The 25671-nt window shown below is 52.3% G+C and overlaps 2 protein-coding genes across 3 annotated transcripts in view; one reads left to right on the plus strand and one right to left on the minus strand.

Moving 5' to 3' along the window:
* The window catches only part of SPNS2 (SPNS lysolipid transporter 2, sphingosine-1-phosphate), a 182657-nt gene extending 174851 nt beyond the window's left edge, over positions 1 to 7806 (plus strand). For both annotated transcript variants that reach the window (XM_075904316.2, XM_075904317.2), the window contains one exon: positions 1994 to 7806. Coding sequence is in view for 1 of the 2 variants with exons in the window: in XM_075904317.2 (XP_075760432.1) it covers positions 1994 to 1997 (4 nt within the window). In the remaining variant the exon portion in view is untranslated. The remainder of the gene's footprint in view (positions 1 to 1993) is intronic.
* Positions 7807 to 10563: 2757 nt separating this feature from the next.
* Positions 10564 to 25671, minus strand: part of MYBBP1A (MYB binding protein 1a) — an 80031-nt gene continuing 64923 nt past the window's right edge. The window contains exons 24-27 of the mRNA XM_075904314.2: positions 23520 to 23633; positions 13680 to 13781; positions 12824 to 12948; positions 10564 to 11010 (exon numbers count right to left, since the gene is read on the minus strand). Of these exons, the coding sequence (XP_075760429.2) occupies positions 10656 to 11010; positions 12824 to 12948; positions 13680 to 13781; positions 23520 to 23633 (696 nt within the window). The 3' untranslated portion in view covers positions 10564 to 10655. The remainder of the gene's footprint in view (positions 11011 to 12823; positions 12949 to 13679; positions 13782 to 23519; positions 23634 to 25671) is intronic.

The raw sequence follows: 25671 nt of genomic DNA on the forward strand, positions 1-25671 counted from the left end.
GGGAGGGAAAGAAAAATATGGAAGGAAAAAGAAAAGGAAGGAAGGCTCCTGACTTGTAAACTTTCCATGGACCCCCTGCGGTACTTCCGTGGACCACCAGTCTATCCCGGCATAGCTGTGTCAGTCAGGGGCATGAAGCAACCCACAGCCCGTTGGCGTACAGAGGGGGCTATGCCTGCCTAGCCTCGGTAGTGTAGACAGAGCCCGTTGCTGGACTGACTGAATTCCAGCAACACCATGACCGTTTTTCTGGCCAGACTAGGGACCACGTGCAAAACCAAACCCTGGTGATGTCAGTGGAAGCCAGGTCAGTATTTGGCCTGTCCCAAAGTTCGTTTGCGTACAGCAGTTCTGCTGTGGTGCTGCCACATGACTATCCACAACCTTACACTGGAAAATGTTTTTTGACTTTGCCTCTTTGCTGAGCCATATGCCTCCCTGGAGGACCATTCTGAGGCCTGGGCATTAGACCACACGCACACCTCTACCCCTGTACCCCCAGCTCAGCGCTGCAGAGAGCAAAGGGTAAACTCTTCCTGGGGCTTCAGGAAAATTAATTGATCCGGCTTAAAAGGGGGGGGGGGTCTTGCCCATAAAAAAGTGCCGTGGGGACTTTGTGAAATCAGAATTAAAATAGCACAATTAAGGATGGCCTTTTTTGTGAACTGATGTAATGTTAACTTGACTATTGTTTCTATGGCGGTACATAGATCACGGTAGAATCTAAGCGCCCAATAGACAAGCTCTTAAACTCCCAGCCCAGGGCATGAAAGGTAACACCAACTTAATGCTATTTAATAGCATGCTACATGATTTTGAACATGGTTAAAGAATCATCAGAGACTCTTCTGGCAAAACTTACCTTATAATGGATTTAATACATTTCCCATTAGAGCAGCTGGAAACAGAAGGTCACATAGTGATGTAAAAAATAGCATCTCTTCACCCACCAGAGCTACCGCCTGCAGTCGCTATCAAAGCTGCTGGTGCCACTTCCTTAAAAGAAATTAATGTTGCCTCTTACTCCTGTGACCCCAGCAGTGCGAAGAGGGGGGAGGGGGCTGGGCTCTAGTTCATCTTTCTTCTTCATTAGTGGCAGAATCGCTGACTCTGCGTTCCAGTTGCAAACGACTCAGTGCAATTGCTCAACCCTTTGGTTGCAGGAGCAGCAGTTTGAAAAGTGATTAAAAACAAAAGAGCTGGGTTCTGGGCTTGTTTTTCTATTTTCACGTCTGCACCATTTACAAGTACACCGAGTGTTTTATTTTTTGGATTTTTTCCTTTTTGAGCCCCCCCCCTTTCTTCCAAACTTTAGTGCAACTTTTTCAGTAAAATTTAATGTTGTTGAAGTCACAGGAAGCTCTCATGCTCTCTGCAGACATGTGAGAGGCCTGTGACTATAATTGGAACAGGCCTGGTCATTGGAAGAGCCTCAAGCTACAGTTAAGATCTTTCTTGGTGTCCTTTGATAAAGGGGAAGGGCTGGTTTCAGAGGGAGCGTCCAATGTGCCAAGCGGGTAATGCCGTTGTGTTGCGGAAGGGTTACGTGCACCTAACCCCTTCCAGTTATTTTTCCTACTGCCCATTCTTCATGCACTTATGGGGTGGGGTTTTGAGCGCTAAGACCCGTGGGCTGCAGTAGAATTACTTTGGAAGAGGAGTTGATTTTTAAAACCTCTCTAGTTAGACCAACACAAGCGCTCCTGCGGATGCAGGAAGGGGAGTACATGACACCTCATGCTGGTACATTTCTCCCTTCCCCCGTGGGAACAAGCTACCCCAGTCTAACAACATCCACAGTAGGCCCGTGGCACTGGTTCAGTGCGACTGGCATCATTCACGTGGTACAACCTGGACATCAGTGAGGCCTCCCTCTGGTGCCATCTCTCCAGATCATCATATCGAGTGGAAACTAGGGTTTGTTTTTCAAGCTCGTGCCAAGACCAGAAAGACCCCCTGTTGCATAACGACTTTTGTTCCCTTGTCTTCACAGCTGACGTGACAGACGTTGAAGGAAAAGAGGGGCGGACTCCAGCTCACACAACCACCACCCGAGCTAGGAACCCCCGGGACTGGAAACAAGCAAAACATCCAGCTCCGTGATGCATTTGGAGTCTTATCAAGTGCTAAGCCAATCACTTCACTCTAACCAGCTGCAGGGTCAGGGTCAGAGACGCAAAGTGGGGGCGTTAAGTGTCTTGTAGGGTTCCCCATATACCTGAACGTCAACAGTGAGTGTCCAGACCCCACACCCACACCACCCTGTGACTGACTGTACATTGTGTATACATTAGGTTTAGCCAGTGAAGAAGTCTTTGTTGCATACAGGGCAACATCCGTCCTAGTAAATGCTGCCAGTTCGGTCAGCCAGAGACTGTGCCAGCTGGAAACCTGGTCTCTATATCTCGGCTTTCCAAATTGAAGGCTCAACCCGGCGTTCTTCAATGATTATTCAAACAGGTCGACAGATGCTTTATCTTCGCAGAAGACACCAAATAGAGAGTTGGCAGAGTTGTATGCAAGCTTTGAGCATCTCGTGAGGCCAGGCACCTTACTGGATGTGAACGCTTCCACTGCATGGCCACATCCATCCCCCAAGAGCGCTCCAGGGGAACATGCGAAAGGATGGCAGAGAGGTCCAAGCAACAGCGTCCTGCTTAAAGGAGACACGGTGGCACTAGCGTGGAGAGCTGTGTGTCATTCTTGAGCAGCTAGGAGGAGAAGGAGAGTCTCTCCCTTGCACAAGATGTTCTCTGGGATTGTTACAGAAGAGCCAGGAAAACCATGGTCAGTGCTTTCTGGTGGCTTCCAGTTTTGTTTAATGTAATTCGTTTCAGTGCCAGGGAGAAGAAAGTTTACAAAATACCGAACTCCAGAGATGAATTGCTTTCCCTGAAGTCTGGTATTGCTGCACTGAGGGTCTGTGTGTGGTCACATGCATAGAATCATCATTATGCATGCTGCAAATACTAATGATTTTCCCCCAGTATTTTTCAAACACATTTATGGTGTTATAAAGCTTTGTTCCTACAATTTTAGTATTTCCCCTCCCTGCAGTCCTAGGCAACGTCTACCCTGCAACACTATTTCGGGATACTGGAATATCCCGGCTTTCTAGGTATTACAGCTGTGAGCAATGAGGTGCTAATGGCTCCAGAAAAATAATTGCCCGCTCACCTCATTTTTTGGCTTAGTCAAAAGCGTAAGCTGGGACAAGTCTCTCTCCTCCGTTTACTTACGTATCACTGGGCCTCAGCCCTTTTCAAGCAAATTTTTTAGGGTTGAAATTTGGCACTAAATGACGAAATAAGCTATTTCGAAATAGCATTGAAATAAGAGACGCAATGTGCATAGGTCAAATTGCATCTCTTATTTCGAGTTACGGTGCAGCGTAGATGCACCCCAACTGTTCTGGTTTGCTCCCTCCTAAGGGAGTGACAGTCTGACTTAAGTTCACTTTGAACTTTCCAGAATTGCCTCTGGGATTTTCTTTTTAATACCCTCGTCCACACTGTAAGGAGTGAGCCTCTCCTCGCTTTGTGTCTAATGTCAGATCTTTTGTTTAACAAAGAGGTCTTGTTTTTTGTAGTTGACATTCAAGTGTCACATTTACACTACACCAGCATGAAGGTATTACAGCTGTGAGCAATGAGGTGCTATCGGCTCCAGAAAAATAATTGCCCACTCACCTTATTTTTCTGCTTAGTCAAAAGCGTAAGCTGGGGCAATTCTCTCTCCTCCGTTTACTTACGTGTCACTGGAAAATGCATGTAGGCCTCAGCCCTTTTCAAGCAGCCCAGCAAAATACTTTTCCTTTCAAACTAGGCCAGGGCTGGATTGGAAACAATACTAACGAGCATTCTGGGCCGGTTTTACTCATCAGTGGGGTAGAGATTAGTAGCAGCAGAGTCACTGATTAACTAACGTCAACGCTACCACGACGGCACAAGTAAATCAGAGCCCACCCCACTTTAAAATGTTTCAAGTCTTTTCACGTCCACCGTGAAGGCAGGGAGCTGTGCTCTGCAGGGAAGACACGAGAGACGGCAGATATTTACCTCCAGTTACCCGTGTCCTGGTCAAAAATAGCCACATTTGCAATAAGATTCCTTTTAAAACAACTGAGCAAAGTGTCAGTTAATAATCCCCTTGACGTGAACGAGACCAGTTCGTCACTGTAGCTATGGCTAACCAAATGAGCAATACAAGCCCTTCTAACAGTCCTGCGAGAGAACCTGGAACTGCCTGGGTCACCTTAAACCAGTGGGTCCCAAACTTTTTGGCATCACGCCCCCTTTTTGATTTTTGAAAAACCCTCACGGGCCCCCTCCCCCTCAAAAAAATAGCAGTAAAACTAGTTGAGGAAAACTAGGGGCAGCAAAACTTGATGGGGGTGGGGGAGAGCTGGGTCACCTCGCCCCCCCCCTTGGAATTTCTTCATCCCCCCCAGTTTGGGAACCCAGGCCTTAAACGGTGAGATTAGTGACCTCACGTTTGCAGAAACAAATCCCACGAGAAGTGTCATTTCTACAGAAGCCCCTGGCACAGTTGGTGACTCCTGGCTAGAGAATCCTATTGGTTTCCTCCCTGGGAATTCTGTAGGGCAGTGATCCCCAGCATGGTGCCCGGGGGCATTTATGTGCGCCCGCCTAGTGACCAGGGCCGGCCGGAGCCATTCTTACGCCCCAGGCGCCAGGCACATGTGTGGGCCCTGCCCCAGGTGTGCAGCGCATGCGCAGTGCCGCCCCCGGGTGCGTGGTGCATGGCAGTGCTGCCCCCGGGCGTCCGGCAGCCCCAAAAGGTTGGGGACCACTGCTGTAGGGACTCATCTGCCAATAGTCTTCGATGGTGGGGGAGTTTATAAGTATTTTTTATAGGCTGAGCAGACAGTTGGAGCGCGAAGCCTTCTACTGGCCCGTCCCCAGGAGAACAGCCACTGGGCTTGTGCTCCGCTACAATAATCAGCAAAGCGAGTGCACACCAAAGCTTCATTTCCCACCTCATGCCGTTAACAACCTTGCTCAAGGAAACCTCCGCAGCCTGGCAGCCAAAGGCCTGCGTTGGAAGCACGTGATTTTTTGTGGTTCTCGTGAAGATGTTCGCCGTTAATCTATGTAAAACCTTGAAGGCAGGCAGCTGGATGTCAGAGGCCAAGGGCAGAGGAGCTGGATTTCCTAAATTGTTACTTCAAGGTGCTTTAAAAGTTACAGCACTTAACCCTCAAGAGCAGGACGTTGGCATCCCCTGGGATGTTATTCCCAATACATTTGCAGTGGAGAGGGAGCTGATAAATACGCCTTAATTTGACCGCATTTTCCATTTGGCAACACAACCATCTCCTTCGAAGGGAGGCACAGCCGTCGTGGAGGGGCAGGCCACACTTCCACGGTGTCTGGCCACAGTGTAAGCAAATGGAGAATTAGCTCCTGTCCCCACACCAGGGATCCTTCACTGACTGAATTCTCCTGTCGGAGGATGAAACGCCAGGCTCCACAGAGCTAAAGTAGCCAGCCATGAGACCCCAGGGAGGGAAAGAAGCAGGGAATTTGAAACCCCCATCTTGAGGCTGTCATCTCCCCTTTGCATACCATGTGCAGCCACCCAAAGAGAGGAAGGTGTTTTTGAGGTGTCGCTACACATGTCTATTTCGAGATGGAATTTCTCTAGCATTGTTCTGTTAGAGCTTCTATTACATATTTATTCTTTAGAAAGAAAGCAGGTCATTCGGATCAAGGGGGCAGGGCAACGACAAAGCAGTAAGTCAAGCGTTCTGGCTGCTCAGAGAAGGGAGGCTTGAGAAGTACTGAAGAGGAGGCGGCTGGGTACAACCTACCTTCTGGTGTAACATTCGGGCTCTCTGCTAGTGCATCCTCCCTCGGGTGGCATTGATCTCATGGGCGCTGATGCCAGTTCTTGCCAATAGGACAAGTGGGTTCCAGGCCCAGTTCCACTGCGTGGCCTGTAGGCCAGACGCTACCTCTCCGCTTGTTTCTTCAGCGGTAACATGGAGAGCGTTACCGGCCCTTTCTGGCACCGTGTCCACGAGGAACGCTCTGCCTTCCCAGCTCTGGCGCAGGGTGCAAACGCCGGTGTTCCTCTGCGGCACTACTGTAGTCTCTTCCTCGGCCACATTCAGAACCGACGAGGGCCGGGGCTCTCGCCATGGAGACGGGGGCTCCCCACAGAAGGGCGTCAGGAAAAGCCGCAGCAGAAATAGAGTTGGGTGCGTCGTTTGGCACCGAGACGCAGATAGTTTAACGTGCGCTTGTCACTTGACAGCTGGTACCGGGGGCTTCCCTAACGCGCCCAACCGTTGCGCGAGGCCCAGCACTTGCTGGTGTACCGGGGGAGAAAGAGGCTGAAAGTAGACGTAGAGTGAAGCTAGTAGGAGGAGGGACCCAGCGCAGCGGGCGAGGCTCTGAAAGCTGCCCCAGCTCTGCAGAGACGGCAGGGCTAAGAAATCACTTTCCGCGTGAAGCTGAGGCAGTAGCGGGTTAGCGCGACAGCCCTACGTGCTGGCCTAGCCCCTGCACTTAAATGCCCCTCAGTGTAATTGCTGTAGGGTCACGGCTCTGCCTGTGTAGGCCCCCTTCAGGAAACAGAAGCAAGTCTTGGGTATTGGCTGTAGGCAAAATGGGGGTCTGCGCATTAGACGTAAGGCTTTAGCGGGTCCTGAGAGCATCTGCAAGGCCATGGGCCCGTGGGCGGCTTTTACCTCCCCGCATCTCTCCCCCACCAACAAGCTGCAGTGCTGAGCAGTGCCGACGCTAGAGCAGCTAAACCTGGACAGCAGAATGGGAGCTGGGGGAGAGGGGACTCTCCCTCGCCTGCCCTACGCACATGGCCCCTGATGCAAGAAGGAGGATGCTAGGGACAGGCACACACTGCACCTTTTCCCCTCCCTGTGTAGCCCTCACAACCGACGGGGCCGGAACGCTCCCTCAGCGCCCCTCTGACCTCCCTCATCTCTCCCTCACGTCCGCACCGGCGAGGCACTCGCTCCCTTCGACGCAGCCCGGTATCGGCCATTGCCTTGCAGGTAGTCACCGGCGGGGCCGCGCCAGGGTAGCGGCCCCTGCCTCAGTGGCTGGGCTAAAGCGCACAGGGAGCTGGGGAGGCTGCAGGATCACTTCAGCAGAGCCAGACTGTTACAGCCGCTTGCAAGGGCTTCCCACCCTCGGAAAAGCATTTCTCTTCTGCCGCGAACAGCAGCGTGTATGCCAATGCAACACCCCTCTTCCCCCCCCCCACACACACAACAGGAGGCAAAATTGAGGGCGGAGGGGACAAGGGAGCCACAGGACACTTTAGCCACCGCCCTGAGCTAGTACTGGCATCCTGCAGTCTCCGCTCCCGGGGCTGGTTTGGTGCCGTCCTGGGCAGCTGCTCGCCTTAGCGAAGGTTGATGGATTGGGCCCAGCACCCGCTCTGCCAGGGGCCCCAGGCTACAAAACCGAACCTCAGGGCAAGAGAAACGTCACTAAAGGGAACCTCTCTGCAGCCCAGAAGGCGCCGGTCCTATCTCCCCGCCCCCTGCTGCCGAATGACTTGGTTTCTCCTCCGGTTGCGTTCGTGTTTTGTAACCCAGCGCTTGCGGCCACTTTGCCAGCGTGATGGATGGGACGCGATGGCACGTTTTCTTGTTATACAAGGGAGGCGTATAAAATAGTTTTCTGATTTCTTTCAGAAGCAAATGGCTATTTTATTTTTTAAGAGCAATCGATTGTCAAATCTCAGAGTATAAAGAGAAATAAAGCCAAATATATACCTTTATGTAAATTAAGAAATAAAAATATTTAAAGCATACCGCCCGGCTTTCTCCTCTGTGTCGTGGCCACGGCTGGTGCGGCTGCCGGCACTTGAGTGGGTGCTGTCGGTGGTGCCGGTGCCGTGCGGGGCATTCCCCACGGAGGTGGGTGGTCCAGGCTGCCAGGCGGGGCTGTGCTCCCCGGTGTTAACAGCAGCTCCTGGTGGGAGACTCTCCAGCTGCAGGAGCCCAAATGGATCCCGGGGGACCGAGAGAGCGCGGTGCACTGGAGCGCTCAGGTGATGCGTAAGGGGGCACAGAGTCTCTTTGGGGCGCTGGCGTGAATCCCAGCCATGCTGGTAAACAAAGGAGCCAGCTAGTGCCCGGTGCAAAATCAGCGCGGTCAGGCGCATGGTAGCCCAAGAGCAGGAACTCATCTGAGGCAGAACCTTCACCCATGTGAGGGCCCGGCTCCAATTCTCCCCAGAGAGGAGACTCACAGAAAGGGGGCTGCACTTCACAGGTGCCTAAACGCAGTGACGCGTTTGCGCAGATTGCACGGTGTTCCCCGAAAACTGAGCGCTTAGGGAGCCACCCCGGAGAGAGCCAAATGCCACCCAGCTGATTAGCAGAGCTCCAATAGCATGTGTGTCCATTGGTGGTGCACATCTGCACATGCCTTGGGGGACATAACGTTTATTCTGCACATGAAGAAAAATGAAAAATTAAAGGGATCCCTTCCCTGGCAGCACCCAGCCTGAGTGGCCGGGCTGGTTGGGAAAAGATAGCCAGGTGGCAGGAGTCTTCCCCCTAACCCCAGGAGTGGCCTGCAGGCTCCAGTGCACCAACAGAGGTTGGTGCACAGCCTAGCCCCCACTGTGCACTTGCTGCCAGTGCCAACCAGGGGTGCACCACCAATCAGAACAGCTCAGGTCCCATTGGCAAGGCAGCTTTGTGGCACTGGACTGGCTCCTTCCCTACAGAAACTGCCATCAGCCTCGATTCCTCTTGGCAAAGAGCACCGGGAGTTCAGCTTGATTGGATTGTGCCAAGGGTCTGATTGAAGCAGCTGCCAGAGGCTCCTGCAGCTGAACTTGGACCTCTGCAGTGTTTGCCCTGTGACCTAGAAGCCACAGAACCCAGTGTGGCTCTCGGAGGGTCCCACGATCTGGCTGCGGCAGGCGGCACATAGCACTCTCGTTAGCAGGTGCCTGTAATGATGAGACAGCAACGAGAAGCTGCACTTCCAGCTCCTTTGCCATTTTAGTCTAGTCTCTCCTCTCCCCTCCCTGCTGCTGGCGCTGGAGATCTTTCCAAGGCATTTCTTGAGGGCTTTTGCAGCAGGACAAGCAGACTCCAGCTCAATTTACTAAGTTAACCCTGGCCTGAAGATGTGCTGGACACCTGTAACTCACACCCCCTTCATGGAGGGCAGCACTCCTGCGTTGTGGTGACTACACCCGAACAGCAGCTAGTATATCTGCCTGCAGGTGGATTTGAACCTGGAACTTCGGGAGCTCAGTATGGGAGCCACAAAGCTTGAGCTATAAAGCCAGCTGGTTTGTAGCTTAGGCAGTAGAGCGCCCTCATTCTTAGCTCTTGCTGTAAGTGGTCTAAGTGCCACCACACGGGACAGTGAACCACACCCACTAGGTGTGTGTTACACTAGCACAACAGGCCCCAACCTCATCACAACTTGAAAGTGAATCCAGCCTCCCTTATCCCCTAGCTCAGAGCCTTCGTGTAGGAAGAACTCAGAATCTCATGTCTTGACAGCCACTCTCACAGAGAGACACTTAAAGAAATGCTTTAAGGAAAGGCGAGGATTAGACCTGTCACCATCCGTAGCTCTGCTCACCACCCTCACCTCCGCAAGTCCCCGCTGCCACAAGAAAGGTCTGGAGACCTCTTTCTAACCGGGATTTCTCAAGGGCATTGAAGCCCTTGAGTACAAGTTGTAATATAGGGCAGTGTTTCTCCACCAGTGGTACGAGGACCTTAGGGGTACTCAGGAGAAGTCTGGGGGGTACGTCAACACAACTGACATTTGGAGAAAAGTGAATTTTTGTTTTAAGTTGGGCAGGAACCCCAACCCCCCCCCCCCCCCCGCGGCAGGAACCCCAACCCCCCCCCCCCCCCCCGCGGCAAGAACCCCAACCCCCCCCGCGGCAAGACGGTTCAGAGGCTGCAACCCACCTCCCAGCCCCTGGGAACCGGCGCCCGACCCGACACGAACCCTCCCGGGGAAGTGCCGCCGGCACAGGACGGGCCAGACGGGAGGACGCCAGCCTGCCAGGGCCGACCAGAGGCCGCCGCCGCCCCAGCACAAGAGCCCCCTTTGGCAGCAGGCAGCCAGCTCAGCCCAGATGACTCCGCCGGGAAGCAACACCGGCACAAGCACCTGCCCCTCGTGCTGACAAGGACCAGGACCCCTGACTTGTGGGGACAGACGCCAGGTGCGTGGGTCTGTGCCTGAGCCCCGCCTGGCCCCAGAGAGCCAAGGGGCACCAAGCCCTGGTGTCCTCGGCTGGGGGAGAGGCGGGTGGCTATGGGCAGGGGCCCGGCAGAGAGACATGCCGCCCAGAACTACCACAGGGACCATTTCGGGCCTGCAGACCCCAGCAGGGCCTGGCCAGGGAGCAATCAGCTCCTGTGAGGCAAGCTGGCAGGAAGGAGGACGGGCCCCACGGCTGCATCTGGGTCACAGCACAGAAAGTGGGAGGCCGAAGGCAGGGATGTGGCGATCAGCTCCCGTACTGCAGGCTCAGTCGTTCCCCTCCCCCACCCCAGCCTGAATCAGACGGGCAGGTCGTGGGGTGGGCACCAGGGGGGTTTATTAAAACTATGGGATGGTGCAAAAATAGAGATAAGCTCTTAAAATTCCCGGGCAGGTCTGAGTCCACAGAGCTCACGCCGTTGGAGCTGGCGTTTGCTTTGCTTTCTTCTTCTTCCTTCTGGCTTTGCCCTGCTTCCCCGGAGTCTCTTTGCCAGGACTCCCCTTGGCCTTCTTTGGCCACGGGCTCTCGCCGCCTGCCTTCCCTGCGGCTCCTTTCCTCTTCCTGCTGTTGTGCGCTGCAGCCTCCCCACCCGCGGCACCTGCCTCCTTGCCGCTCTCCGCCCCGCCCTCCGGGGGCTCCACCGGAGCCTTTTTGCGGTTCTTGCGTTTCTTGCTGGCGGGCAGGAAGCCTTTCTTCTTCCGCTTGAGAGGCTCCGCCCCAGGGGCGTGCTCAGGTTGGGGCTCCGCCTTCTCCCTTTTGGGGCGCCTGCCAACCAAGCACACACAGATCACGGCGTGCGCCAGGCAGGAAGGGGGCCCGCGCTGCAGCCTGCCCGCTCTGGCCAGGGCCGGAAAGAGAGACGCCCGGGAAGCAGAACCTGGCAAGCGAACGGAGCAGGTCAGCTACGGTCAGCGCCCTAGAGACAGTCCCAGGACTCCACCTGTTCCACAGCCGGGAACACCTAACAGCGGGGCGTGTGCCGGGCCCAGCTCCTCACCGGAGTGTGTCACCCGCTCTCGCACAGCGGCAGGAGCAGGACGACACGTTCTTCGGGATTTATCCTAATCGCTTCGACGGGCTTTGGGTCAAGCCCCTACCCCCCAACTGCACAGAGCCAAGGGAGTCAGGTGCCCTCCACAAGTCCCTCCCCTACGGGTCATCTTACCGCGAGGGAGGGATCGTCATCGAGGCTGGAAGCCGCCCGAGGCTGGGCCCACCTCTCCTACTGCCTGCACAAGAACTCCCCGGGAGTGGCAGAGTTTGATTTGCCTGGGAGCCTGCGAACACGGCAGATGCCCAGGAACACAGACTCTCTTTCTGCCCTGGGGCGGAAGTTAAACCCAGCCCAACGGAACGGCTCGGTTTGAGGGCTCAGAGACACGTTCAGCCCCTGCCCGGAGTCCCAAGGGGCCTGAGAGCCATGCTGAGGGTTGCAGAGACTCACAGGGGTAAGAGCTCACGGAAGGAAAGGGGAGAGGGGAGGCTCAACAGGCTGGGCCCGCGCTAGGCCTGCTCTTCTCCTGCACTGGTCGCTTGTGGCCAGTGACCTTGAGACTCTCACATGAGGCACCTGAAGGGCCTGAGCACCCCACTGGTGTTTTCAGTTGGGCAGCCGGACACCGGGGCGCACAACACCACAAGTCGTTTCTGACGCCACTGACGCTTGCCTGGCCGCGGGAGTGTAGGAAATCCCCATTCGCTGGGCACCTCTGCTCTCCTCATCCAGGCCTGCCCCGGCAGTAGCCCCTCCTGGGCACACGGGGAGGGCAAACCGCCCCTCCCCGGATATTCCACCACCGCCCCTGGCCTGCAGCCTGGTTCCAGCTGGCAGCTGGCCTGCCCCACCCCGCCACGTGAAGCGTCTGGAGAGCGGACGGAAGGGGCTCGAAGATCAGGGCAGGCTCGCTATCCCTGCCCCCGGGCCGACGAGGCACCGGTACACGCCGCACTTGGCCCAGCGAGGTCCCTCACGATGGCCAATCGCCTCCCAGCGCCGCCCGCTCCGCTCAGGCTGGCATCCAGTCTCCGACACCAGTGGTGCTCAACCTTTTTTAATTTGCGATCCCCAGGGCCGGCAGAATTTGGTCGAGCCCCCTCCCAAAAAAAAAAAAAAAAAATTCAAGCACCAGTCCACTCCCCTGCCACTCCCCCCACCCCCGCTGTGTGCATGTCAGGCGCTGAGCCAGGAAAACAAAATGGCGGCCAGCCCGGCGCTGTGACTCCCCGGGCCGTGCACCCTTATCCTACATGACCACGGCACCGGCCTGTTTGTTCCCATCTCCCCAGTCTGAGAGGCCAGAGCAGCACAGCAGGATGTCAAATCCCAGTTCGTTAGTGAACCGGTTCAACTTTCTGCTTAACCAGGTAACCGATGGGGGGGGGGGGGGGCACTGCTGGGCTGAAGCAGCCCGCACCTGCAGCCAACCCTGCTGGGCGAGAGCAGCCCCCTGCCCACACCCCCACCGGTTAAACGTAACCGGAAAGCCTCACCCCTCCAGGGCGAGAACCATTCGCAGCCCGAGGGCGCGGAGAGCCCGAGGCACACGCCGGGGGACGCCGCCGAGCAGAGGGTACGTACGCAAACCCCAGCAGATTCATGACGTTCCAGTAGAGATTGCTGAGGCGGCCGGATTTCCCGAACCCCTCCTGCTGGCTCAGCGCTTGCAGCACCCGGCTCAGCTCCGCCAGCTCCACACTCAGCTTCTGCAGGAACGGTAGCAAAGGAAGACGGACATACACGGGCCTGCAGCACAACCCAGAGCCCTCCCAGGATGCCCCCGCAGCAACCGCAGGACTGCGTGCAGGAGGAAGGAACAGTTGGGAAGAACTTTTGTAAGAGGCCTTGTTACTCCTGGGGGGCGGGGGAGTCAGCCCAACATAACTTACAAATTCTGCAAATGCTGTTTGTCAAAATAACGCCCTCTGAATCCTGCCAGTGTCACACTGCGGCTCCCCGGCACTATGTCAATGCAGTTTTACCTCTGAGTCCAAACCAGGAGAATCCTGCTCTCTGCTCTGCCCCTTCATATAATATTACCACCACCCAGATCTCTCCAGGCACAGTGCAAAGCAGGGCAGCGTCATTATTCCCATTATACAGATGGGGAAACTGAGGTGCAGGAAAAAGGGAAGTGACTTGGTCAAGCCGGGCCAGTTCAAAGGGCCTTCTACAAGAGCTAGGCATTCTTGTAATTGTTGTGGACTTCATGGGATTTTTCTATCATCAGATTCATCCACGAACTCATTTTCTAAACCCTACACAGGGATAGAGACATGGGGCTGCACTGTCTTCTGTGGGAGCCAGGTGGTTAAAAGCTCATTGCACCCTGTGGAAAATCAAGACGCAGACAGGACTGAAGCTGTAAGCCCCTTACAGAGGGTATGATAGCCTAAATCTGGAAGGGTCTGTACATTCAGCCAAAGTCTGGGCTCACCTGCTGGTTGGCAGTTTTGATGAGGAAGTTCAACAGCTCCAAGCACTTAATGACTTTCTCTTGGTCAACTTTCACCTTGAACTGGTTCACGGCTTTCAAGCTCTGCAAAGGAAGGAACAAAGTGCAGCAAACTGGAAACCGAAGAACGTCCCTCGGGAGAAAGCCGACCACATGCAATTAGCCCGTTTAAAATCTCAGTGAAACTTCCAGGGAGGCGAGCGCCATCACACGGCAGAAGAGCCTAAGAAGGTGCGTGATGGGAACCGCTACGGCTTAGGCTACTACATGAGACCAAACAAAGCAAGGTATGATCTGGCACTGCAGGGAAACAGCAGCATTGAGACCTAACGCTGGATGCTGGCTGAAAGAGGAAAGTTAGTCTCTCTCCCACTAAAAGGAGAAACCCACTGCTGGAAAGTAGCTTCCCATGAGAGACCACCATCCGCCTAGCTCAATGGCAGCAGGAGCTGGGATTTACACATAACGTGCTAATGTGAATTTATTAACACTTCTGCGCAGGGCGTCCCAAGAGGGAGCTTGTCGATCAAGTGTAGGTTCCCAAAAAGGAGAGACGAAACGCTCTCTGTGTATTTCTATTACGCATGGACGGTGCTGAGACGCCGGCGCGGTTTGGCTTAAAGAACAGCTGCGGCAGCGGAGACAGGTTAAAAGGAGGCCAGATGTATTTACCAGGGGAGGAAGGGAAAAGAAAGCGAAGGCAGGCACATCAACACTGCAGATGCTGGGTCTTTTGTTGACAGGTATTAGAATCTTGTGTGCAGCTGCCCGGTTAAGATCTGCCCAGAGAGGAGTCATCGGACATGGCTACACCCAGCACCTCCCCGGCTCTGAGCACACCCTGTGTTCTGCCGTTCCGGCTGGGGCCTTCCCGTCAGCAGAACGGTTACTTATTTAGGTTTAAAACACAATATTCCAACGAGTTTTCACTCCTCTCTTGATAGCCCCCGTGCCTCAGGAAACGACAATGAATGCAGTGAAAAAGAAACAAACCAAGCAGCCACTCCCCGGAAGAACCACCACGCTGCAAAAAAAAATAAGATAAATAAATTCCCCTCGAGGGTCATGCAATAGTCTCTGAAGGTGAACAAATCCAGACAGCTGTGGACAGAGCAGCTTTTCTCAAAGCGGGGTCTGCAAGGGAACTCCAAGGGGTCCACGGGCCGCGTCGATCAACTCCTCCCTCCCCCGCCCCAAGTGATTCCTGGGGCCTGCAGCCTGGGGCTAAGGCAGGCTGACCTGTCCTGGTTCCACGCTCCTGCAGACTACTCCAAGCAGCTGGCTGCAGGGGACATGTGTTTCTCTGAGTTCCGGCCGGCGGGGAGGGCTTTGTGTGCTGCCCAGCCAGGAAGCACCTACCCACACACGCAAACTGCCTTTGCACCATCCCCACACCCCAACCCTCTGCCCTAGTCCAGAGTCCCCACCTGCACCCTTCATCCCTACTCCAAACCCAGAGCCCCAACCCGGATTCCTTCCCCCTCTTCCCGCATGCCAACCCTTTGCCCCAGCCCGGCAAAAGTGACAAAGGGAGCAGGGCCTCGGTGAAGGGGCAGGGAAATGGGTCCCCCGACAATTTGAAATCAAAACGGGGTCCTCGGGTTGTGGACATTTGAGAACCCCTGGGCTAGAGGGAAAAGAGAGACAGAGCAAGAGGAGCAGTTCAGAAGGTGGAGATCATGTAGGCTCAGATTTCCCTCCTGATATTATTATGCAAGTTACCAATAAGGCTCAGTAGCTTTTATTTACATCAATAGTATTTTAAACACTTTTTTAAAAGAGTGTGTGACAGGGCGTTCGTCCTGCACTGGCCCTTTAAGGGCAAACCCCAGCCTGGAGCAGGGCCTGGGAGTTTAGCCCCAGCTGAGGCTGCATTAGTTGATTAGGGCCCAGCTGGGAGCTATATAAGAGCATGGGCAGCTGCTCCCAGGAAGAGCAGTGAGAACCTGGCTGCTGGGGGAGTAGGAGGCTCCCTGGAGCTAGGGCAGGGCTGGGGAGGCAAGGCAGGGCTAGGGGAGCTCTGGCCAAGCAAACCTCCAGACTGCAGAGCCTGATGAACGGCCCGATGAAAAAACAACCACCCCTGGAAGGGGGGCTCAGAGACTGACTTGGGCACTGCCGGAGGGCCGTGTATTGAAGAGGATGCCACGGCCTGGAGGAAAGAGGGGAACCACCACCTGAGGGAAGGTACCCCGCCAGCCGAAGGAGCTAATTGCAGGGGGTGCTGCGGTGGTGAGTGAACCCCCTCACAGAGAGGTAGTAGAATTCCAACTGATGGCACCTTATGGTATTGTCTAAACTTAAATTACGATCTCTTCATCGCATTTACATGAACTATAAACCCAATATTAAACAATACAGGTTGGCCGCCAAGTTTCAGAGGAAGTCAAACCACTGAGCTACAAGAAAGCACTAGCTAAGCACCGCGAACCAGAGTGTGCTGAAGTGCTAAACCACCTTTTGACAGGGCTTTCCTGTCAGAGAATATTTTCTCCATTTCAGTTAATATAACTAGTTCAATTCAATGACTAGTTCATTCAAAGCTAAGAAACCAACGGTGAGTTCAACAAGCAGGAAAGCTTGTTTTCCTTTTCTGATATCTGAATAAAAATGAGGTCTGAGAGGATGAGATTTACTAGTTCTAAAATCCCAAAGGACACAGTGGCCCAAAACAATCAATTCAATTTACAAATTACAGGTATTTTCTTTGTTTAATAAATCAGTTTGAAATGCAAAACAAGTTTGAGACACTTTTATAAAACTTCTTTTCCTAACATATCCAGGACATTCAAAGTAGTTTTAGTTAAATGAAATAATTTGAAAATGTGTGCATTTTGAATTGAATTTCAATGCAATTAAAGCTAGTGTAAAAAAAAAAAACACCTACAAATGAAAAAAATCTAGTTAAAAAATACATCACCCATTTCTAATAAAAAAACTGAAAATTAAGAATCTGAATAAATGTAAGTTAAGCAACACACCGGCTTAAATGAATGTGCATTTAGACATGGTATATCCTCCTAATTAACAGAAAGCTGCACCAATTTTAGTGCCAAGGATATATTTGCATGCAAATCTACATGTATAAATGGTTACTAACCAGTGGCAATCAAACATTCTTTGTTAAAATAACTAAAAAATACAAGATTAAAATTAATTATTTAAATCAAGGTTTCCTGTTTGCTGGTTTAAAACAGGAGTAAAATCAATTATTTAAATCCACTTCGATTTAAATCAGTCTATGTTGAAATAAAGTCGAATGCCGGCAAGGGGATGAGGATGACTGTATTCTGTGTATGGGGGATACGGGAGATAGTTTGTCTAGAAGAAGTCAGGAAGGCAAGAAGCTCAAAGTGCAAAAAGGCACCATTGCAGAAAGTCTCTCAAAGTGACTATGTACCAAGTAAGATCACATGTGGGGTCCTGGAACACACACACCCACCCACCCCCGGGTTATGAAATCACAACTACAGAGCAGTTCAGTCTCTCCAGAAATGCTTCTCCTTTTCTTTTGCAGTTCAAGATCCCGTGGATGCTGAGCTGTCAAGTCTCTTGTATCAGCCAGTTCAGTTTTGAATAGCAAAGAGATATATAAAGGTTGTGGCTTCAGAAAAATTCATGAACGGTTTAGGGAAAAGGCTACACTTGCAGAATAAGCTTCCCATAGGAATTGTTCACCTACTTCTAGCAGGACTTTGCTCACTGCAAATGTAAAACAGAAGTAAGAGGGCAAAGAAATCTGTATATTTATAAATGTTAGAGAGAGGGGATGCTCTGGTGGTCAGGAGACCCAGTTCTGCCACATACTCTCTGCATGGCCTTGGGCAAGTCACTTAGCCTCTCTGTCTCAGTTCCTCACCTGTAAAATGGGGCAAATGGTGCTGCCCTGCCTCACAGGGTGCTTTGTGGATAAATACATTAAAGAGTGAGAGCAGTGCTGATACTATGGCAGTAAGTGCCTAGGACAGACCTTAGAGCACCCACACAGATGTGTGTCATACACAACATAGGTCTCATACACAATTTAGGTCTCATTCTGATCCAGCAGTCACACCAACCCGACTCCACCAGCTTCAGAGAAGTTACTCCTGGTTTACACCAGAGTAAATTAAATCAGAAATCAAACCCTTTATATAGACACCAGATTTTGGGAAGTATAAAGAATTCTAATGCATGAGGGGAAGCTCCTTTGTTGACTGGGGATTACAACAGCAGAGTAAAATGACAGCAAACCAGCCTGATTGCATAGCTTTGCAGGAAAATAAAGCCGAAACATATGATTATGTAATGACTGGAGTAGCAGGTATCTCGTTATCTTTAAGGGATCCCACACCTTCGAATTAAACCTACTGAAAAAATACAATCATTTAATGATCAGTTCCTCAAAAGTCTCCATATCTATCAAGCAGGGCCATCAACTGAACACCCCCAGCTTCTGCAGGCTAGAATTTACATCACCATTCTGCTAGACTGTCAGTAAGTTGCTAATTACTCCCTCTTGGAGGGTATAAGCTATGCTTCTCTATGCCAGAACTAGCATTAACCTCCAAGGCTGCACACAACTCTATGGCTCTGAAGTCTCTCAGGGTAAAGGAAAAACAACTATTAGCTGTATGATTAAAAATACTGACATGCATGAAATTAATCCACAGACTATGAGACTATGCACTTGCCACTTACTCTCCCCCCTCCCCCACATACACACACACACACACAAATCAGCAAGTTAGTTATGTATTTAAACAAAGCAGAGTTAGATCCTTGTTCGTATTACATAGGATGCAACCCGGCTCACATTATTCTTTGTATTACAGTAGCTGAGATCAGTAGAGAGGACAGCCCCCTTACGCAAGGTGCTGTACAAATACACAGTGAAACACACTTCTGCCTTAAGAGTTTACCATCTACACAGGAGAGACAAAGAGTGAGATGGGGAAATGGAAGACAAAACTATTTCACACTTTGAAAATTAACAACGCTTTTGATTATTAAAACAAAGACTCCTAAACCCCCATTTACTTTCCACCAGCTGTGCTGTTCGTTTCATTGTCTGAACTAAGAGAAATGGAAGACATGGTAGACAGAGACTTAATAGTTTCTGTTCAGTCTGAGTTCTTGATTCCCAAGCACTTACTCACACTCAACACCACGGCACAATAAAGGTGTGATTCAGAGCCCTCTGAAATCAAAAGAAATTAAAGATCAGAGCAAAGGAGCAAGACCAGTCCCTGTACCTATTACTTCACTTCCAAACGAACTGACCATCTGCAGCTCTCACTGAAATCAAGATGTTTTGGCTTGGCACCTCTGAAATCAGGTCTTTGGTGCCAATTTATTTTTATTTTTTTAAGGATTGATGGATTTCACTCTAACTGGGCTGCTGCAGTAAAACATTTAGGGTACATCTAGACTACAGGCTATGTTGACAGATACTGTCGACAAAGCCTCTGTCGAAATTTAGCGTCTAGACTACAACCAGATCTGTCAATAAAGCAAGCCGCTTTTTCGACAGAGTCTAGATGCTCTCTTTTGAAAAAGCACAGTGTGGGTGCAATAGCATCTTTTTTCGACATAACTCTGTCGAAAAAAGGCGTTATTCCTCAGAGAATGAGGTTTACCACCGTCGACAAAACTGCCGCGTTCTGTCGACAGAGCTCAGCGTTAGTGTAGACGCAGGTATAGTTTTGTCGACAAAAGTCCACTTTTGTCGACAAAACCCTATAGTCTAGACACACCCCCAGCCTGGGTGTTAGCCCCCATGGACTTAAGTGCTTTCCTAAATCAGAGCCCAAGTTACATTGGAAAAAGCCCTGTTTTGTGCTAGTGCATGTCTACACTGATGTACATGATTTGCGTGTGAGAGGGCATATAGAGCTAGTTACATCAAGTGCAAAATTTTGAGAAGACTCCAGCATACGGCTGGTGCTATGTAAACAGCCACCCAGCCAAAACTCTTGCCTGCAAGCTGCTATTGGCGATACACTCAATCAGACAAATGATTGCCAATCATCCAGCACAGAAGCAGCCAACAGCAATTCTTGCGGCTTGAGCGAGACTTAATAAAGCAGAAGCTAGACAGAAGGATTTTAATGAAATCGGTCCAGACCCGGTTTCCCCTCACAGGTTTCTCTGTTCCTGCTCACGTTCATTTCTGACAAGGGCAATGAAGATATTTCCAAGCGCGAAAGCGTCTCATTACAAGGAGGTGAGCAACTTGTCTCTGCAGAGGGAGACACAAGCACCAGGGAGGACTGCTCCGTGTTTATGACGGAGAAGGTGAATCAATGCAATGTGCCTTGTGTTGGAAATGGAAGGTGCTGACTTTTGACAGTCCTCAACCCCCGGAGGTGTTTGTTCCCCAGCTGTGGGTCAGCCCAGGCATTTTAATGAAATGGCCTCTCATTTCCACTGGCAGCTTTGAAAAATATCAGCCCAAGTATTCTAGCTCCCTGCTGCGTAAATTACAGGCCTGCACACCCCAGGAATTTGGTTTTGTTCACGCCCTGGGAAAGTCTATGAAAGAGCCACTTGCACAACCTGAATCAGGCTCATTCCTGGTAATGCAACGTGCAGGTAAGACGCAGTCACAGGCCGCAAGCGGCTCAAAACCTGGCCTCGAAAAAACAGAACCAAACACAAACCCAGGAACCGACCCTCCTGCACAGCTGGATCTCGGTACGTGGCTCCACTGAAGTCAGCGGGGGACCGCCTTGCATACAGTGTGTGCAGAACCAGCGCCCTGGCCGTACAAAATGCATAAGGCCTTGAGCTTCTCCCTGCTCCAGCCAAGAGCTTTAACTTACATTAGGAGTTTAAAACCCCAAAACAAAAAAATAGCCGAGCTGATCCAAAGGCCAAGGTGGCGCTCTGGCAAAGACAATTACATGGCCCGGCCCCAGTAGCATCTGAGCATCTGGCATCTTTAATCACGGCACCTCTGTGAGGCGCTGCAGTGCAGCGCTGGGGATCCGAGACACAGAGAGCACGTCTACACTGCAATCCAAATCCCCACCGCACCCGGATCAACCGACTTGAACTCAAAATAACGGAGCAGATGTTTGGGCTCTGGCTGGAGCCTGGCTCCGAGATTTCACCCCAACCCTTGCCCCTGCAGGGTCTAGACTACACACTGTGATTTGCAGGCCCGACTCCCAAACGGCGCAAGCCCATGTCAGTTGACCCAGGCCAGCCATGGCTGTGCCATAGGTATCTTACTGCAGTGGAGACGTACCCACTGGAAGTCAGTCCGAGCCCAAGACTGCACAGGAATGTTGCATTTTTTAATCAAGTGCCCGTCCTGGAACTGGGAAAACAAAACTGCTGCACCATTGACTAGTCTGCCCTCAGTTCCATCCTCACCGAGGGCCCTGCCATGGACAGCTCTGTGCACGTGAGGCCATGTGCTCAGGCTGTATGGAGGTGCAGTGACTGGGCTAACACAAAGGAGATGTCCTTGCAGCACCCAGAGGCAGTAAGCACACCCAGGACACATGGCTGGTGCAAGATTATACCCTCTTGGATGCATCTGCTGGCCTACCGCCAGTGGGGGGAGGGCAAACACGATGCCCCCGTGGGGGTGCTAACGTATGTTTTGTGTGCATGTAAACAGCATGGGAACAAATGAGGTCAAGGAAGCTTATATAAACATAAGAGGCAGAGCCTGGCAGCAGCCTCGGCTGCTATTTCAAGCAGCTGTCTCATCATTTTAGGGTTCCAAACAACTGATTCTCCCTCTTTTGCCTTCTGGGTTTGCACGGGGACACGAAGATACTGCAATACTATCCCAGATGCATTGCTCTTGCCAGGCTCCCTCTCTGCGCTGCAATCCATGGCCATTGCAAAGCAGATCTCCGGCGTGTAACGGGACCACCGAGGCAAGGCAAGATGGGAAGCTAAACAGAAGATGTTTTTCTACTCGTCTCCTGCTGCAGCCCACTTCAATCCAGGAGATCACAGGCATCGCTGCTGTCAACTCGAACGACGGCTGCTAGGGCAGAACCGAACCCTCCTGGCCACAGCTGACAGGCACGACGTGCTGTTGTTTAAGCAACCGGCACACGCATTAGCCTCTGAAAGGGTCCAGGTTATTTCAGATCCTTCAACACCGTCACCTCCTTGGATGCAGCAGATGCATACAAAGATGATTCAGGGCAGGATTGGAGAACACAGAGCCTTTTGTAGCTAATTCCGGCCTCCTGCCGGTAGCGAGCGAGTTCTGGTACCACCTCCTGGCTGCTGGGAGGGAATAGTGTTGCTGGTCTCAGTCCTGGGACACAGCTCAGAAGCTGGACCCAGCTGGCACTGAAGGGGCCCCTTGCTGTCCCTGTTTGCAGAGGGAACATGAGCTGAGCAGACCACAGCGCCTGCCTCCTGCCCAGGGGCGGATGAGAGTGCCGCAGGGCCCCGGGTAGCGAAATTTCGCGGGGACCCCCCCCTGACATGGCACATGTGCCGTGGTGCCACGGCGCATGCGCGGGGCCTCGGAAAGTGCGGGGCTCGGAGCAGCCGCCCCACTCGCCCTGCCCTAAATCCGCCGCTGCTCCCGCCACTTCCTATACAGTAATTCCTCGCTTAACACGTGCCTGCTTAACACGTTTTCACAATAGCACGATTTTGGGAGGGTGGGGGGGACATTTTTCAAACAACACAACTCCCTTTGGATTCCTTGAAAATCTCCATCTACGCGAACCACTGTGTGGCCATGTTTGTTCACACACCAACATCTGCCCAAATGGAAAGGGGTGAAGATTCATGCCGCTCGGCAACAGTTTATGTCGCCGCCTTCTTTTTTTTAAAGCATAAGGACCTTGCGCAAAGGGGAGGTTTTGCACAAAAAGGAAACCTCCACACGGCTTGTTTTTGTGCAAGAACCTCGTACGCAAAAACGAATCGGAAGAGATTATGCAAATGAAGCATGAGAAAAATGCTAATCCGCACTTCATTTGCATTGCCTCTTCCGGCAGAGCCCATAGTGCAGACGTAGCCTATTTGTTCACTGAGCTCACCTCTTGTACCGTTGCAGGACACTCACTCTCCTAAGGCACCCGAAGCAGCATGGACTCAGTATCCTTTCTCTCTAGCTCTGCTGCAGTCTTTGCATCACTATTTTTAGAGCAAGCCATTTTAGGTTCTCTTGATGAATACCCATCTGCCATTAGCAGCAAGTAATCCGGAGCTATGCCAGGGGACGAGGAGCCTGGACTCCTGGGTTCCAAATTTTGGCTTCACTTACGACTTATAGCAAACCATGTCAATGAAAGGTAGACACAGAATGTCATTAGGTATTGAATCTAAAATGCCTAAAATGGTCTGATCCTGACAAGATTATTCCTCAGGCCTATGAGGGAGGCAGGATAAAGGACCTGCTGAAGGTAGGGAGGTGGAATGGGATCTCCAGTGAACTCGGGGACAGAGCATCAGTCTCTGGAGCAACAGGGTGGTGAGCTGGATCCCACCCCTCTCCGCCCACTCAGGCAGCAGCTGGGCAGCCACCACCAGCTGCCCCAGCGCTGGACCTGGCTCCCGCATTAGGAAATCTCCCGCTTGGACCCACAACCTCCTGTATCAGACCTACAGCCAAGCCTCCTGGACTTGTTATATATGGGACAAGATGGCCACGTCCAATACCCGATGGAGGCCATGTGGCCCAAACATGAGGAAAGACATTTGGCAGGTACTTGGGGTCCAGGTTCAGATCAAATGTAAGTGCCCTTCAGTCCAGTCAATGGCGCCAAAGCAAGTACACCACGTCTGAATAGGACACAGGTGCAGACAAGGCATCCGGTAGGCACTACTCAACATTAATCAGCTGGTTCCCATTACCTCCGTGATCTGACTGGTGCTCTCTTTGATCAGCTCTCCCCACTCCTCCTCTGTCATGGAGAGCTTCAGATCCCGCGTCTGCAGGGCCTTCTGGAGAAGCACACACGCCTGCGCCTGGGAACGAAGGAAGAGAGGGACACATGACATGCCATTCGCATTAGCCACCTCGCTACAGACCAGCCTCAGAGGGGGACGGGGACGGTCCTCGACAGTCGTCACAGAACATTTGTTCTCCTTTTCATGGTCGTTCCCGACACACGGCACTCGGGTAACAGATTGGAATTATTCAGTAGAAGGGATTAGGGATGTCAACATGTAGTCGACTACACGATTAACCAATGATCCTGGGCTTATCTGTTACTCCTATCGACTACATGCAATCCCCCTCCTTGCTGCCTCTGTATCAGAGGCAGCAAGAGGGAGGGAGGCGAGAGCTGGTGTCCACGGGGAGCCGCTCTCCAATCTGCCTCTATCAGGGAGAGAGAAGGGGCAGGGGAAGCTGCTCCGGGGGATGCCAGCACAGCCTCTGTCCACAGGGAGCCTGCCCCCCCCCCCCCCCCACTCCCTCCTCGGACAGGGGCTGCTGTATCGGAGACAGCAGCACAGGGCAGCAGGCGGGAGCTGGTCAGCATGGAGAGCCGGTTACTCGTCCCAGTTAAGCACAACACCCCCTTCCCCCATACACACATGCTCTGCATTTAACACTCAGACCAGCAGGCTGGCTTAGTCCCAGCTCTGCTGTCCGAGTTTTCACCACCCCGGGCTGCTGCCTCTGATATAGCCAGTGCACTCCCAGCCCTGCCCCCATGCACAATCGCATAATCGTGTAACCGATAATATTTGATGTGGTTTCCCGATTATTCGCTCACACGGTATGTAACATCCCTAGAACGGACGCATTTAAAATGGGAGTCAAGCGGTGGGAGAAATCATCCTGGTTTCAGAATCAGCGCTTTATGGCAGAAATGCGCCCAAGGGCAATGTAGAGACTCTTCATAAAGCAGCAAGCAACCTTTTCAGTTCCTTTGCCTTGCACTGCGCTCTAGCTCTGTTGATAAACACGTTACAGAGGAAACCATCAGCGCTGGCAGCCTAGCACACACTCCGTTTCTAAAGGAAGCCCCAGATGGAAATTGCAGCTCAAAACAGCTCTCGGAGCCCTGGAGTACAAGTCACTCATTAAACCTCCATGTCAACAGGGCCATGCAGAGGAAGAGTATCCAACAGAGGAGCAATAGGAACCTGCAGCCTTCTCACGTGTCCTTTTCTAGTCCAGAGATCCTCTTTTAAGTCCTCATGGTAAGCACAGGCAAGGCACAAAGCAAACAAAGGAAACTCACCAGGGCAGTACGCCAACAATTACTGTAAATACGCTGGAGGATTTAAAGTGGACACTTCCCCTGACAATAAAATGTCAGAAAGAAAAAGAGCGAGTGAATTGTACCCACAGGCAGAAACACCACGCTGCTGTCTGCAGATACCATCGCAAAGGGCTCGCTGCAGCCTCTGTGCGCGATGGACTAGCCAAACCCCATAGGAGCACAGAAGGGGCTAATGAGCGGCTTTGGATTGGAGTGGCCCAGCCCTTCCCCAGCCCCCAGCACTAGCCCATCAGGCCAGGACTGGAGTTAGAAAGCGGGAACGCCGCTCCGGCGGGAGGGCTGGCGAATGGACTGTACAGGAGCAGGATGCAGAACCCCTGGTGGAAGGGAAAGAGAATGGAGACTTGTACTGGAGCAGAGTGGACATAAATTAAAGGGAACCCCGGACAGTTCGCAAGGGATGCTGAGATACTTCAGAGAGGCCAGATATTCAGAGGGCAGGTTCTTGGCTCTTCACTAGGGGAGGGGGGGGGGGGGGGGGAAATCACATCCCTTGCAGATATCAAGTCAGGTCCCCAAAATGGCACCCCCTGTTACTAGTCACCTCTGATACTTCTGGAAGACAGTATTGTTCCTTGCTAGGGCCCTCACCATTTCGCAATCATAAAATACACGAGCAAGATGGCATCCTTGGATCCATCAATAGCCCTGGGATACTGCTCGAGCAGTGTAAAGCAACTATTCGCTTGCCTTGCAACCTCACACAGCCAAGATGGGTTGCTTGGGAGAATGTTATTGAAACTGCAAGATGATGGCTTGATAATCTCAAC

Source organism: Pelodiscus sinensis, chromosome 21, assembly GCF_052426305.1.
Source record: "Pelodiscus sinensis isolate ZL-2025 chromosome 21, ASM5242630v1, whole genome shotgun sequence".
Taxonomy (NCBI): domain Eukaryota; kingdom Metazoa; phylum Chordata; order Testudines; family Trionychidae; genus Pelodiscus; species Pelodiscus sinensis.